This window comes from Haliaeetus leucocephalus, unplaced genomic scaffold (genome assembly GCF_000737465.1).
Source record: "Haliaeetus leucocephalus isolate CR32 unplaced genomic scaffold, Haliaeetus_leucocephalus-4.0 Scaffold555, whole genome shotgun sequence".
Lineage (NCBI taxonomy): Eukaryota > Metazoa > Chordata > Aves > Accipitriformes > Accipitridae > Haliaeetus > Haliaeetus leucocephalus.
In genome coordinates this window covers 7,578,961-7,595,687 of record NW_010972991.1, presented here as the reverse complement: position 1 = coordinate 7,595,687, position 16,727 = coordinate 7,578,961, and the positions used below count along the sequence as shown (strand labels likewise).

General features: G+C 46.2%; 1 protein-coding gene across 1 annotated transcript; it reads left to right on the top strand.

Moving 5' to 3' along the window:
• Positions 1-1,179: 1,179 nt before the first annotated feature.
• ZHX2 (zinc fingers and homeoboxes 2) lies at positions 1,180-9,678 on the top strand. Its single transcript, XM_010576960.1, has 2 exons — positions 1,180-3,855; positions 9,234-9,678. Exon 1 carries the CDS (start codon positions 1,362-1,364, stop codon positions 3,849-3,851), a length of 2,490 nt encoding a protein of 829 aa, XP_010575262.1. The 5' UTR covers positions 1,180-1,361; the 3' UTR covers positions 3,852-3,855; positions 9,234-9,678.
• The last annotated feature ends 7,049 nt before the right edge of the window (positions 9,679-16,727 follow it).

The following is a 16,727-nucleotide window of genomic DNA, read 5'->3' as shown; positions in this document are numbered from 1 at the left end:
CCCATCCCAAGGAATCCTTGGTTGTAAAAGATGAGTTTTCCATCAGGACTGGAAGTATTATGAATCCAGAGCCCATCTGACCAGAAAAAGTAGTAAATTGGAGTCAAGTATTGATTAGAAAAAGCATCTTGTCAAGTAGGAGAGTGAATTTTTTTAATTTTTTTTTTTCCAATTAATGAAACTGTTTTGACAAATAAATTCCCCTCCTTCCCTCTACCCGCTCCTGATGAGTGTGGGTAGATCCTAAAACAGCTGGTGTAGTTTTTCTTTGTGGTTGTTCTGACTGATGTTGACCTCACATCCTTTTAAAAATATGTTTTACAGAATTCTTGCATTTGGGAACTTCCAAAAATGCTTGGACATATGAATTATGCTTAAAAATGGAATTTTTTTAATTCTGTAGGGAGTGATGTGCACAAATCAGGGCTTGATGAAAATATCAGAAGGGTCACAGGAAGGGACCCTGTTTAAAAGGTATCTAAGGGCTTCTGTGACCTTTGCTAGCTACCTCTGTCAATATTGAGTGAAAAGTGGTGTTTTAAGGAACGTTTTGTTCTGGAAGAGACTTGATAAGCCTCCAAAGATCTGCTGCAGTTTCTTTGAACCCACCACTCGTCAAGACACAGACCTTTGAAAGTGTTGATTTGCATTAACTCTTCTTTCTGCCTTTGCTTTTACAACCAAGGCAAGCCCTATAGCTTTATTTAGAAATCACCCATCGTTAGTAACCACAATCATTTAGTAGACATATTTACAAGGTAAGTGACAGTGGGAAGTAATTAAGTTTAATATAAATCGCAGTCAATTTCAAATCTGCAAGCTTCAAAATAATAATTAATAGAAACTGCAGCTTCTATAAAAAGATGCAGTATTTATAGCAGTATCTTCTTTCTTTTCCAGCTAAATACATTGAGTCTAGTGGAGATTAAAATCCCCTGTCTGTTCATCTTGTTTCAAAGCCATTTTTTTCCTGTGGCACACTTCACTGCGAATTACCCACTGCTTTTATTCTTTGTGGGGAGATTTTTGACTCTTAAGTTGATGATGGAGAGGAGGAAGAGTACTTTCCATTGTCCAAAATGGCCTTGTGAATGCACACATCTTGAGCTGTGGCTTTCTGCTAAATCTGTGTTTTATAGATCAGTGCCTAACGATGTGTGCTTTGTTTCACAGGTGTCATGCAGCTGACAGGTCTACTGGCGGAGCTGATGGTCACAGCTGGGGTGGAAGTTCTTCATTAAACAAAACAGAGTAAAATAATCAAGGAAGGTTGGAGTTGTTTGCAAGATCTATTGAGTTGATTGCTCACCCTGTCAAAAAAAGTCATCATTTGGGACGACAGCCCACTGCCAGCAGCTGCCATGGCTAGCAAAAGAAAGTCAACAACTCCTTGTATGGTGCGAAGTTCTGAAATCATGGAGCAGGAAGGTGCCGAGGGTGTAGAGGCTCCTAAAGAGAAGGGGACTGGTGTACCACAGCAGGACTCTAAAAAAAACTGGCCTTCAGAAAGCTCAGTCAAAGACTGCGAAGTGGTTGAGGCAAAGCCCCCAGCTGAAAATCAGTCTAAGAAACCCCAGGGTGGTTATGAGTGTAAGTACTGCCCTTACTCAACACAAAACTTAAATGAATTTACAGAGCATGTTGACACTCAGCATCCAAATGTCATTCTCAACCCCCTCTATGTCTGTGCTGAGTGCAACTTCACTACCAAAAAATACGATTCCTTATCTGACCACAACACAAAATACCACCCAGGAGAGACTAACTTTAAACTGAAATTAATTAAACGCAATAATCAGACTGTTTTAGAGCAGTCCATTGAGACCACTGCTCATGATGCCACTGTCACAAGTGGTGGGCTAGAAAATGCAGAGTGTGATGATTCCCTTCATGGGGGAATTAGCACAAGTAAAACACCAATGATGAAAGTGGGAAAGCCTAAAGGGGAAACCAAGAAGGGTCCCAAAAAGCCAGAAGAGGGAGTTACAGAAAACCACGTGGATGGTGCTCTCCCCCGCATCATAACTGAAGCCACTGAAGCTATTGCTTGTATAAATGGAGACCTTCTCCATGATGTGTTAGCCCATGTTATGCCCTCTGTACAGCTGCCACCAAATATTAACCTTGTCCCCAAGGTCCCGGTACCTCTGAACAGTACCAAATACAACTCTGCACTGGATACTAATGCAACCATGATCAACTCCTTTAATAAATTTCCTTACCCAACACAAGCAGAGTTGTCGTGGTTGACAGCAGCATCAAAACATCCAGAAGAACAAATCCGAATCTGGTTTGCTACTCAACGTTTGAAGCATGGTATAAGTTGGTCTCCTGAAGAAGTGGAGGAGGCAAGAAAGAAGATGTTCAATGGTACTATCCAGGCAGTACCCCAAACCATTACCGTCCTGCCAGCTCCTTTGACAACTGCAAAAATGCCCCAGCCTATCATCCAGACAGCTTTGCCTTGTCAGATACTGGGCCAGACTGGTCTGGTTTTGACTCCCGTGTCAAATGGTTCAACTGTTTCCTGTTCACCAATTACGCTTGCTGTTGCCCCAAACCAGGGGCAAAAGAGGACGATACAGACCTTATCAAGTGCCCCAGAGGCCAAGCGTCCTCACGTAGTTCAGGTGCCTGAGATTCCTGCCAAGTTGAATGCTGTACCACTGACACCAGCCAGTGAGCGAAAAAAAACAAAAGAGCAGATAGCAGAGCTGAAGGCCAGTTTCATGGCAAGCCAGTTTCCCGATGATGCAGAAGTCTACCGGCTGATAGAGGCGACAGGTCTCTCCAGGAGTGAGATCAAGAAGTGGTTCAGTGACCACAGGTACAGAAGTCAAAGGGGCATTGTGCACATCCCTGGTGATGCTTTAGGGAAAGATCAAATAGCACCTTCATCTGGTCGACATGGACGTTCGTTTCACCCATACACAGATTTTACTCTCCAGAGATTCAAAGAGAAAACCCAAGAGCAGCTTAGGGCCCTTGAGGAGAGTTTCCTAAGATGCTCTTTTCCTACCCAAGGAGAATTGGACAGGCTTCGAGTGGAGACTAAACTGAGTAGGAGGGAGATAGATTCGTGGTTCTCTGAGCGGAGAAAGATAAGGGACAACATGGAGAAAGCTGTCTTGGACTCAATGGGATCATACAGAAAAATTAAAGAACAAGGAACTCCCAATGGTGCAATAAGTCAGGCAGAACTGCTGAGTAGCTCTCAGCTCCCTGGTGCTTTATCTGGGTCCTCCACCACGTTTAAGAAAACCCAAGAGCAGATTCATCTACTGAAAAGCACATTTGCAAGGACCCAGTGGCCATCACCCCAAGAGTATGACCAGTTAGCATCTCAGACTGGGCTCACAAGAACTGAAATAGTTCGCTGGTTCAAGGAAAACCGGTCTTCACTAAGATCAGGGTCACTTAAATGGATTGACCAGTACCAGCAGCAGTATGTTGTTGATGGTCATAACGAGCAAAGCCAGAAAAAGGGATCAAAACACATCGAGAGTCCAAAGAATGGTAACGAGGTGTCTCGGCAGCATTACCAGGAGCATAAAAAACTGAATGAAGAGAATGCCGGGAAACTAGTGGTGAGAGCAAAAAGAGACTGCGAACCACTTAAAGACTCTTTGTTGGGGAATCAGGCGGAGGGTACAGACAGGTTGGAGTGCAACAGCCACGGCAGCGAGGAGAACGAGGAGCCGGCAGAGGTCAACTGGGTGGAGGTGACAGTGGGTGAGGATGACGCTGCATCGGACTGTACGGACAGCTGGAGCCAAACAGCACCCGAAGGCCAGGCAGAGCTGGCGGACTTTGACTCTGAAAGTATATCTGGAGACAATTCCCACGTATAGACAGGTAATGCTGATGGTGCCCTGTTTCTCTGAGCCTGCCTCTGTCTGGTGTGCTTCCAGCATCCTGTAGCCCCTCTTCAGTATAAATCCCTGGAGCCCGTGCCTGCCGGATCATTGTGCCTGCTGGATGCCTGAACAAAAGAGAGACCCATCCTGCTTGTAAATTAAAGCAACTGCATGGTAGGGGAGGGGTTAGTGCTGTTTGCCTTGTTTCTTGTCTCCTTGTGAGTCAAGTCCTGGATAAGGGAGATATTTTATCTTTATTCTTTTTTTTGGTCATAAGTGATTAAACCTTGAACTTTCTGCCTTTAAATGACCTATGTAACCTCTGCAGCGCCTGATGTAAAACATAGCAGCTGAGCCATGCAAAGAAATAGTAAGTAACACTAGTTGCTAATATCCCCCTTGCTAACAGATCATTGATCTCCTGTGAATAGAGGCTGTGCCTGGTTTTGCACCTTGGGTCCTTCCTTTGCAGCATCCTGCCCTGCTCAGAATAAAAGGTCACTGGGGGAAGGGCCCAGGACAGAGATGCTTCTTTATGCAACAGCAAGTTAAAAAGAAAAAAAAAAAGTTGTGGGGACTGAAGTGGCTCATGCAAATGTGCTGTCTTCCTCTTGCAGGTGAGAACTGTCTCCAACCTTGCTTTGTTCTGCTTGCTCACTCTAGAGGCTTAGGAAATGCCCCAGACTAAGCTGTGTGGGTGTTTTAGCGGATCTTCACAGGATCTTGAATTTAAAAGCAAGCTGCAGGGCCTTTCTTTAAGGGGGTTTTATACGATCTTTCACAATCTGAAAGGATGTGTTATTTGGAGACCTGAAGCCTCACAGATCACAGTTGCACAGGTATAAATCTGGAGCAAGCACTGTCAGCATTTCTTGACTTGCATGTTCAATTGAGTTCACTGGAGCCTGTGACATTTTGTGTTCAGTATAACAGAGGCTGTCTCTCCCAGACTGGAGTCTCCTTAAGCTAGAACTTACTCCACAGAAAGCTCAGCACCCTGCATTAACAACCACAGTGAGAGAACATCTATTTTAGAAAGAGTTAGTAGTTTTCTGGTGCCTAGTAAGTATAAGATACTTGATCATTTCTTTAAAAAAAATACATCTAAAAAGTCAAAGAAAAAAAAGGAAATACAAAAGCCAGGACTGATAGAAGTCCCTCCATACTTGCACTGAAGACTTCTACTATTGCAACTCGCAGTACTTGAATTGAACTAATATCTGTTGCAGAGGTGCATTTTTTCTTAGCAAGCCCTTCTGGGTAGCCTAGAGTCCTCCAGTTCCTCCTTGCACAGTGCTTGTCCAAAAGTCTCCTGGATGTTTTCTCTGCATTGAAAAGGGAAGCCCTGCAGTGGTTTTATTTTGGACTATGAATCATGTCGGCTAATTTTGAGAAATGTTATCACAGCATCTGTATCACAAAGTATCTTAAAGCTTCAGACTGCAATGCAAGGCAGTGTCCTGTGTTATGCTTGCAGAAGTTGGTGATTAGGGATGTGAGGAACAGGCTGTGTTACCTGTGTGGCAAAGGCAGAGATTAAAGGAGGCAGGACATGGGAACATCAGCTGGAGGCACGCTGGGGTGCCACTGTTGTACAGCCACATAAGAAAGGAGAGACAGGATCTGATTTGCCTTTTAAAAATCAAATGTGCAATGAATAAATGCATTGTGGGATTTTTTTTTTTTCCCCAGGGTTGTTATTCCAGACCATTTCCCCCTTCCAGCTATAAACATTCATACTGAGGAGAGGGAGCAGGCCAGGGGCTAGGAAGGAATGGGGAGGAGGGCAGGAGAGGGGGGGTGCCTGAAACCACTATTTCTTACAAACCTCTTGTGCCATGAAACTAAGCTCTGCAACAATCCTCTTCCAGCAGCATAAGTTTGGTGCCTGCATTTTTGTGCTTGCGAGCAGCATAGGGTACTTTGGGATGAACCTCCTGCCTTTGTGCTGTGGCACAGACCATAAAGCTCCAGGGCTGTGAAGGTGCTCAAGTGTTAACAGAGAGGAATTTTAATAAGAACTTTGATCTCAGCTAAACTTTTGCTGGGTTGTCCTTTTGATGAGGAGCTTTCCAGTGGCTGGTTGTAAAATACACCTACTGAGAAGAGATGCACTGGAGCAGGGCTTCCGCTGTGAAGACGATGCAGTAAGATCAGAGGACCATTTTGTCCTCTGTTCTTTGCCCATTTCTCAGCATGCTGGCCTGGGGACTTGACAAAAGCCCAAAGTCTTTTTCTCTTTCATTTTCCTTTATTCTCCCTGCAAGTCTCAGCCTAGAAACGCAAGCGCCTGCTCTCTGGTACCCGCATGGAGGCATTGTCACAGACGTTGTGACACAACAGCTGGAAGCTTTATACCCCACACTGATGGGACCGGTGGAAAAATCCCAGCTACTGGCTCCTTTTTCCTTCAGGATAAGCTTTCACTTTTCTCTTTGTGAAGCCTGTCTTACATAACTTTTAGTTAAAACTTTGGTGTTAAATTAACAAGGCATTTTCTTAGGTGACATCCAGGGTATGACTCAAAAGCAAAGACTGTAAGACCTGATGGAGAGATTGTTTCTGCCTGTTGTCATATAAAAGTCTGATTTTTCCTAATGTTATACCCCTCAGTACCTTAGAGGGGTTGTGTGACTGACCTAGCTACAGGTAAGAGGTGGACTGAAGAGCTGACAAGGGACTTCTCTTGACTCTCAAACAGCCACAGTCATTATGTGAAACTTTCACTGTTGAACCCTACATCAGGCAGAAACATGGTCCTTTGATATTCATGGCGTTGCTGTTTTCTCAGCTTGTTGTACGTAGTTTAAAGTGAACATTGTTCAGTGATCGATCTCCATACTCCTGTTGTTGGCTGAATTTGTGTGCGACTTCTGTAAAACCTGAGCTCTTCCAGACCATCTCAGTCACTCTCTGCTCTGGTGTGTAGTTTTAGGAGTTTCTGAAGCTATTAGGGAGTATTTATGTTACAGCCTAGACAGACCTTATGCTTTAGAAAATTGAGTTTTTCAAAACTGATAATGTGTTCAGCAGATTCTGCTGCTGCAGCTAGTGGGAGTTTCACAAGCACCCAGCCTTGGCAAGAGCAGGATTCACACCAGGCTCTGAAATATTATCCCTGGACTAGGAAAAGGCTCTGTTACTAAGTCCATATCTGAAGCTTTTGGCCAAATTTGATTTATTTCACAGAGCGGGTCGGGTTTCCTAAATGGTGAGGCTGGGAGATCGGTCCCCGTAGGATGCTGTGACCTTCAAGATGTTGAGTGGCTGCTGTAGGGTGCACTAAAGCCATCACTGAAAATGCTCTAGATGCTGCGTAATGAAGACTCTTACCCTCTTGTAACGAGGCTCAACTGCTGTATCAAGAAAGTGCTTGAGCTCACTTTCCATTAGTAGAGCTATTCCTACCTTCGAACGGCACGGGTCAAAATTAGGTCTGTTGTCCCCACAAGCCTGACAAACAGAAACTGGTTCTAAATTAAATCAGCAAATTGCAGCTCAGACATGAGAGCGGGACCAGAGCATGCCAAAGTCGTTGGCAGCTACCGCTGGCTCTCTTCACAGCGTTGTCTCTCTATGGGGTTTTCCCAAGATCAGTATTTCCTCAGCCCAGAGCTTTTGGTTTTTTCTCAGAAGCTTACTTTTTTCCACCACCACAGTCTCCACTGTAAACTTTCTTTTTTAGAGTTACCTCATGACCTCCATTTTAAGCCCAGACCCTGCAAAATGTAGGCACCAAGTCCATGGCTCACAGGGGGAGTGAGGTAGGTGGACACCCCAGAAGATGCGTGCCCTGGTTCTTGATGGCTGTGACCACTGCTCTGTGGAGATGTGCCAAAGGAAAACCCTGTCTGGGAGTTGCACACCAGAGGAAAAACAAAAAGTCTGAAGGAAGTCACCCCTTGCTTCCGCTGCATGCATTGTACTGGGCATAAGAGGTGGTCTAGGGTCCCCTTGGTATCTCCAACCCCTTTTGCATCGCTGTGGGAGCTGAGATCACTCAGTTGCTGGTAGCCCAGTGCATTCCACGGTGTCTGAAACTGGTAAAAGTGAACACTACTGGGGTTTCCCTCTGTTTCTGTCCAAGTTCTTTTTTTTTTGTTGTGGTTTAGGGTTTCATCCATAAAGCTAGCTATAGTGCCTGTTACTGGTGTTGGGCTCCAAGGCACCATCCTGAAGTCAGCGTGGGATTGACCAGTGGTTTTTGCAAAATTCACCCTAAAGCATTTCAGGGAGTGAGGCTGAAGTAAAGAGGACTTGCTGTTTTCTCTGAAACCACTGAGGTTTGTCAGAGACCCAAGCAGTAATGCAATGAAGGACTTCAGAGGGGGGAGCAAAACCCAGTGCAGCAATTAAAACTTTCCAATGAGTTAGGAGGAGCTGGGGCCTGTTTGAGGAAAGGTGGCAAGGATGGGGAGGACTTTTGCCTTTGGTGTTGGTGCAAGCCTGTGTCCTTCTACTGGGCTCAACCGTATTGCTTTCTGCATTGCAGATGCCAGACAGAGCTCGCTGCTTTTGTGGGAAATGACAGACCCGGTAGCAATATTCATGAAAGGTGTGAAAAAACAGGTTAACTCAGGTTTCGGAAAACCTCACTGCTGCAGGACGCGTGAGGAGGATGGTGCAGGGAAGCCACCTCGTGCTGCTGCGTGCAGCTCCAGCCTGAGTGGGTGCTTGCACTTCTTGCACCTTTATGCCTCAATGGGGAAAAACACGCCGAACATAATCCCTGTCATAGAGCCCTTGCTCTCTGCTGGGAACTGGGGATATGTATAGGTGGGTGAGTATTTGAAGGTTGATTTTTGGGGGGTTATTTTTTAATCACTGGTGCATGGCGCAGCCTTTATGTAGGTGCAGGACTTGTAGCAGAGCCAGGGAGCTGCTCTGCAGAGCACAGGCACGTGCAGTTTTTTCCATTGTCTTGCAGTTTGTATAATTATTTTCTAAAATCTTGCAAAAAAATTATTTAATGAGAGGATTTACTGGGGAAGAAGGACCTGAAGTCGTCTTGCCTTTAGCACTATCTGGCCTGTGGTCGCAAAGTAGCTGCCCCCAACATGTGCACATCATCTTTGAGCCAGCATGAGGATCTGCCTGAGGTGTACAGCAGTGAGGGATCAGCAGAGTCAAGGCTGGGCTGTATGTCCCTGTTAGAAATCTATACGGGATTATTAGCTGGGTGTTACATACAGCAAAAATCTGGCACCCTACCGCAGCATCAGGCTGTGCTAGGGATAGGCTTCAGGGTATGGTTAATACAAAATACAGTGCTACTGCATGTGCAGGGATGCAAACTGGATGCTGTGTTAGTTGACAGCTCAAATAGTTGTTCATAGTGCCTTCAAAAATAATATTCTGCTTTTATAATTTTTGCAGGGGTACTCCTCAGCTGCACTGTCGTGACATTGAAGGGGAAATGCTGTCTGAAAATAGAAGAAAACTATTTTCCTGCCTGGGGTGAGATAGCGTGTTGCGACTTCAAGTCTCAAACTGCGCTTGCAGAGGCACAGCGAGAAATACTCTCGTGGAGCATCATCATGGGATCGTTTATAGTGCCAAAGTCCTACTACTGCATTGAAAAAGAAAGAAAGAAAGAGAAAAGGGTCCTTGTACATAGGTTTCTCCTTAGCTTCTCTCCTGCCCACTTTCCTGCCCAGCCTCTTCCTGTACTGAACAGATTTGTACAATGTGGAAATTTTGTTAACTTTTTAATAGGTGCAAGTTATTCTTGCATATAATGCCATTGCAAAATTTGGGGGTTGGTTCGGGGGAGGGAAGTGTCTTTTGTGGGGGAGGGAGAGGAGATTTTTTTTCTGAAGCATTTTAAGACAGATTTGTAATCTTGTGGAGTCTTGTTGTTGCGGATCAACATCTGAGCCCAGATCCCCACCCCGGTTTACATTTCAGCCCACTTAAACACATTATGGGGTTGGGGAGGGTCATTCTGGAGTGGTTGGGGTTTGTTTTTTTCTTGTTGTTTTGACTTTTTGTTTTATTTTATGGCCACCTGCTACTGATTGAAGTATTTAAATCTCTGCTTTTCCATGCTCTTACAAGGCAAGTCTTCTCCAGCTCCTGTACTTCACTTTTTACAAGCCAGCCCCAGCTGTGGGTCTCTGAAGATTTGGCTAGAATGCCTTTTTTGGGTTTCTTTTTTAGCACTTTTTGTTTAAGCATGCAGTACAACCCCCAGAGGGGTTGGAGCGAGGAAATTAAGATGCTTCGTCATCTGAACTTGTTTGTGTTTTTCTGGCTGGTACAACGATGGACACCATAACGAACAGTCTGCCCTCCAGCTTTAGATGTTGTAGCGCAGAACAGAAATTTCTGATTAACCCTTGCCACTAAATTTTTAGATCAATCCTAGGTTCTCGAGTGCACTTTTTTTCAAATACTGCTAATTTGGATTTGTGTGAGAGTGTCTGTCCATGCACGTGTGAGGAGGAGAGCGGGAGCATGGGTGTGTAGGTGAGCGGGTGCAAGAGCCGTCCGGTGCGTTCCTCTGATGAGCTGGGTTTGGAGAATTTACCCACCTTTCAGTACGCTGCACAAATAGGATGCTAGGGAGTTTGAATAAATCCAACTTTTCTAACTTGTTGCTCATTTGTTGTAACTCAATAAAACAAAGGCTAAACATTTTGGTAACCTTTTTCTGGTCTCTTTTTTTTTTTTTTTTTAATAATTTTATTTAATTCCATTTAAAATCCCGAACTCAGCCCCCACCAGCTCTCCTTGGTGCACAACAGCTCAGTGTCTTTAGAGCTGTGATTGGAGTTTTAACTGGTTTTGCAGTAATCAGCTTGGCAAACATTAACCAGATTAAAGTGAACTTGGTGAACTACTGATGTTTATTTCCCTGGTGTTCGATGGCACTTCACTGTGCAAGGGGGTTGGATAGCGCCTGGGAATGGGGACTTGGGGGACACCTTTATTTTGGTTGCAGTCACAACCTGAATGAATGAATGAAAGAAGCTGTCTCCATGGTTCACTCATACAGAGTTATTTTTATTAATCATCAGCACAGCATTTAAGTGTCAAGGGAGGGTTGCAGTGGGCGGCAGCAAGCACTCGGCGACTTTCCTTACAATAAAGTTGTCTAGTTCAGTGCTGAAGAGGAGTGACTGGATAGGGCAGCGCTTGCACTTGCTGCATTTCCATGTCATGGTCCAACAGCAAGAGGTGGGGAAGCAACTTCGGCTCTTCCACAAGCAAACGCAGTCTGACAGCATGCACGTGTCCCATCACATGTGGTGCTGTGCGTAGTACTCCTGCGTGTGTGGAGGCAGATGCCTGTGCAGTCACGTCCGTGCCCCCCACGTGGGTTGTCAAATCGATGGATGCAAGCATCAGGTAGCCAAAAAGAAAATGCCTCTGAGGATGCTCCTCCAGGACTCCAAAGTTGTAACTGAAACTAATTGCCACTTCTGTCTGCTTTGCTTACATGAGAGGATGCTAATATTTTAATTGCCCGTGTGCACAGTTTTTAACAGCCACTTGGTGGCTTAATATTCCAGTTTGCATCTCTCCTGTCTGATGTGCGCATATGTCTGTGTGTCTGGAGCGCTGACCTACTTTGTTTAACCAGCGGCGCTCCCTGGGAGCTCGGCAGAAGGTTTAGGAAGAACAAGACTCACCTGGGTTTTCTGTATTTGTACAGCCCCAGACACGGTGGGATTAGGGGCCAGGACTGGGGCGCTTTAAGATCTCTGCAATTCAAATAAAACCATAGCAGCGGCCCTGGAGTCTGTCATCGCAGAGATAATAAAGATGAAGCTCTCCCATGGCAAACAAATGGGCTTGCAAAAGACTGGCGTGGCGTTTGCCGGTGTCAGCAGAATGGCAGCGATGGGTAGGTTTGTGCAGGCAGGTTGTGGTGTGGTACCAAACCTTCAGACACCAGGTTTCATCAAGGAAAGCCGAACCGGTGGCCCCTTTTCTTTAGCTTAAAGCAACCCAGGTCCCCACAAAGATTGCTTCAGTGTGGCTGCCGAACAGGTTCACAAACTGGGCATTGCAAGCAGGCTTTGTTTTTAATTAATACCGACGCAGTGACTGCGTTTCTAGGGGAGTCCAGGCGGCGAGGCACAATCAGGACATTGTTTGTATGCAGCGGCCATTAGGGACGGCCTTGGCCGTGGGGGTTTCGTTGCACATGGATGAAAATAGGCTGCTGACGCCGAGTTTCCTCCTGCACAGCCTTGCCTCCCTGGCATTTGCACCGCGGTGCGTGGCTGAGAGCAGGGCCCTGTGCCCGGCGAAGCCCTGCAGAGCCCTGCAGCAAGGGGATGGCTTGGGACAGCCTTTCCTGGGCAGGTCCCCAGGACCAGGTGCTCAGGTTTTGATTGACGTCTTTCACAACGTGTTTTAACCCAAGTCTCTTGAAATGTTCTAATCAGAAGAAATCTAGTTAACACAAAAAAAAAAAAAAATCATATTTTTGCACTTGTGCAGCACTTTTTTTGTAAATGTGGCTTGTAGAAAAATCCATCGCTCGGAAGCCAGGAATGACTTGAATTAGGTGGCCTCTACTTTCTTAATTTAGTCTGCTTGTATGCTGACAAGAAGATGGGTTCTCATTATATACACATATGACTTCTCCTGCCTGGTCCATAAGATGCTGGGAAGGGTGCTGCTCAGTAAATGAGCTGCTGTTAGCTCCTTACTGCTGTCAGAGATCTGGGAACTCCAAGCACGTAGTAACACAGGTACAATTTAGGACAGGTCAGACAGAAGCCTTACTAAATGTGATCATGGCGGGAGACCACTCAGACAGCAAACAACAACAGCATCACAGAATGGTTTGGGTCAGAAGGAACCTTCAAAGGCCATCATCTCATCCAATTCCACTGCCATGGGTGGGGACATCTTCTGCTAGATCAGGTTGCTCAAAGCCCCATCCACCCTGACCTTGGGAAGTTTTGGGGCAGAAACTTCGGTGTATATGAATCTCGCTATGGCCTAAATGATCTGTTTTTCACAAATCCTTTTTTTTTTTTTAAAGAAAAAAAGAGGTCTTCACTTTTCAACCACATCACTGCATTGGCACCATTTCTAACCTCAGATCTCCAGTGTTGACCTTTGGGAATTTCATTTAATGCATCGCTTTGAAAATCAGCCAGTATGTGGTGTGGGGAGTCTGCGTCTGCAGGATGAAGCCCAGCAGTTGCAGGGATCACTCTCAGAAGAAGGGGTGTTCCAGCACCATGTGGACCATCACAGGCTGCGGGGGGAAGTGCGGGGTTATGCAAGAAATCTTTGTGATTATGACTATAATGATAATTATGTGGTGATAACTTAAAATCTAGAGAAATACACAGGTAAAATGGCAACCAAGCTAAGTAATATTTACACATTATATTTGCTATTAGCAGAAATCTAGTCACTAAAACTTTCCCTATCAATCACCTCATACCCCTCAGATATTGTTAGGTAGCAAAAAGACACATCCTGAAATCTTATGAGCTTACAGAAGGGGGAAAAAGAATTCATTACAAAGGCACATAAGGCAATGTTGTAGGAAGTCCATTTGGCATCCTGATAGTAAGGAAAAAAACACACCAGTGATGGAAAGGAATTTTTTTAATCATCTCCCGAGGAAAAAAAGAGAGACCTGAGATCATTTAGATCAGCAAACATGAGGACTTCTGTACTCATTTGCTCAGTAACCAGTGCAAAGTGGTTATGACTCTTGAGCATAATTCTGAAAATATTCATAGTACAGCAGGAAAAGTGAATGTATCGAGAGCAAGAGAATGTGAGATAAGTGGCAAAGGAATGAAAAAGCAGCATAAAAACCCAAGGCGGGGTTTCTCGGGTGTTACAGTTGAACCATATCCCAATCAGATTATTGCAAGCTCTAGTGAGGTTGGAGGTAAGAGCTGAGTGACTGGGTAAGCATCAGACCTAATCACACAGCACACATCTAGAATGCGGTAAGCAAAAGCAGGGTTTTTCCATTGTTTTCTTATTTCCATCAGACATGATGCTCCAAAATGGTAGTTCTAATTATAGTACAATTCTCATAATTTAAGTATACTGTGAGAACCACGCAGCCAGCAGATTGGCTCGGGCACAGTAAATGGGACATCTGTGAAACTTCTTCATAGATGAAGTTCTATGTACACAAACTCATCCTCTCCTTACTCCTTTTTTTTTCTTTCTTAAAAGTCTACATCATCCCAGAGCAATATATCATGTAAAAATTAGTGTACAGCAATCTTAATCTAAAAAAATCATTGGTTTTGCAACACATCTATGAAATAGTTAAAGGAATACTACCATTTACCTGCGTTTATGGACAAACTGAGAGACATATGTAGTTATTCACAAGACTGCAGAATAAATGTGTGTATTGGGTTTGTGTGGCGGGGTGTTTGGTAGTGAGTGAGGGGCCGCAGGGCCGGCTCCTGTGAGAAGCTGCTGGAAGCTTCCCCGGCTCCAAGTCGGACCCGCCGCTGGCCCAGGCCGAGCCCGTCAGTGATGGTGGTAGCGCCTCTGGGAGAACAGAGTTAAGAAGGGGAACCTGCAGCAGGGGAGAAGATTAAAATGTGAGAGGTACCCCTCTGCAGACCCCCAGGTCAGTGCAGAAGGAGGGGGAGGAGATGCTCCAGGCGCTGGAGCAGAGATTCCCCTGCAGCCCGTGGGGAAGACCATGGTGAGGCAGGCTGTCCCCCTGCAGCCCAGGGAGGTCCACGGTGGAGCAGATCTCCACCTGCAGCCCGGGGAGGACCCCACGCCGGAGCAGGGGGATGCCCCTGGAGGAGGCTGTGACCCCGTGGGAAGCCCACGCTGGAGCAGGGTCCTGGCAGGACCCGTGGCCCCATGGAGAGAGGAGCCCACGCTGGAGCAGGTTTTTCTGGCAGGACTTGTGACCCTGTGGGGGACCCACGCTGGAGCAGTGTGCTCCTGAAGGACTGCAGCCCATGGAAGGGACCCACGCTGGAGCAGGGGACGAGTGAGGAGTCCTCCCCCTGAGGAGGAAGGAGCGGCAGAGACAAGGTGTGAGGAACTGACCCCAACCCCCATTCCCCATCCCCCTGAGCTGCTGAGAGGGGTAGGTAGAAAATCCAGGAGTGAAGCTGTGCCCAGGAAGCAGGGAGGGGTGGAGGGAAGGTGTTTTAAGGTTTGGTTTTACTTCTAATTATCCTGTTTTGATTTGATTGGTAGTAAATTAAATTGATTTTGTTTTTTCCCCAAGCTGAGCCTGTCTTTTGCCTGTGACCATAAGTGGTGAGTGATCCCTCCCTGTCCTTGTCTCAACCCACGAGCTTTTCTTTATAGTTTCTCCCCATCCCACTGTGGGGGGAGGAGTGAGCGAGCGGCCTCGTGGTGCTTTGTTGCTGGCTGGGCTTAAACCACGACAATGTGCTAAAGGCAAGAGCTGGAATTCAGCTTGGCTGTGTCTTGACTTCCAGCAAGGAAGCTTCATTTTGTATTTGTATCAAATCATTGCTGTTTCATCTGTGTTTCTGATTCTTTCACCCAAAGCCTTTCCCTCTCCAAGAGGCAAAGACATAAAGGTAGAAAAGAGTGAGCGGGACCAGGGCTCCTCAGGACCCTACATCCCACATGATCCCACCGAGACACCCCTCTTCCCCAACACAGCTCTCTGGGCAAAGCTTCCACCTTCCTGCCTTAATTCCCTCCACCTTTAAGTCTCTCCCTAAACATCTCCCGTCTCCTATTTTCAGCGACCCTCATTATGGGGGTCCCCACAGAAGGTGCCAGCTGCTCCCCCAGCCTGGCTGGCATTTCTGGCCACTGCTGCAGCTGCTCTTTTATTCCCACAGAGGGGGAATTTCTCCTCCCTTTAAAACAGGAGCTCATGGCATCCCCCGGGGTGCTTTGTAACACATTAGCAGGCATGTGTGATTAAATCCCTCCCGGTATTAAGAACATCACTATCTCCTCAGCTCAAAAGCAACTGAGCCATTCAGCCTCTTTGGCCGCTCCAAACCACTCACGCGAAGTCACTAATACCAAAAGGCATTTTGCCACATGGTGGCATTTAACATATATCTGTACCTAAATGTTCGAATCTGACATATTTTGCTTTTTTGTCATCCTCTAACGCTGGCGGTCCCCCTCATCTCAGCGCTGGGGCCACCAGCTAATGCTGTGAATGATGATGCAGTTCTCCGGTGGGGTGGGAATACTTGACCTTGCCTCCTGCCTCGATGTGCTCCCGACATGCATCAAACAGCAGCATCATGTCTTATCGCCCAACTGTTAAACCTCTTCCTAAAGGGATCTTCCCCAGCACCTATTCGTTGTAGCTGGGGTTTCACACAAATGCATGCTTATTTGGCTGCTCTCTGATGGTCTGTTGTCTGCAACTTCGCTCCAGGTTCTCCCAACGCACTTTTGAACATTTACCTTCACTTGGGTTGGCCATAGCTTCAATTGCTGAGCCCCACTGGCTGCTGCCTCACCTGAAGTGCTATGTTCCCCCCCATAGTCTCCCCCAAAACTGCCTCCAGGTGAGGGGAGGATTCTGAGCTGGGGAGCTGGCCCTGAAGAGCCAGGGAGGCTGCCTGCAACCAGGAATTTAAATCAGCACTAAATTTGATTGACTGCTGTTGTTATTAATTATTACTTGTGACACAGTTGGAGATAGGCACTGTGAAGCTAAGAATGAGGAACACCTCTGGAGCAGCTGCGACAGAAATAGGATGCCAGTGGTTTTGGCATCGTTAGCCCCATTATACAGAGGGAGAGCAGAAGTACCCCAGAAGCACAGCTTCAAACCTTTTCTCCAGGCCAAATTCAGCTACCACCAGGTTTCAACCACAGCTGGGCAAAACAGCAGGCAGAGAGCAGGGGGTCTGTGGGTTTGACCTGCTCTCCAGGACACCAACAGAGCCCAGGTGA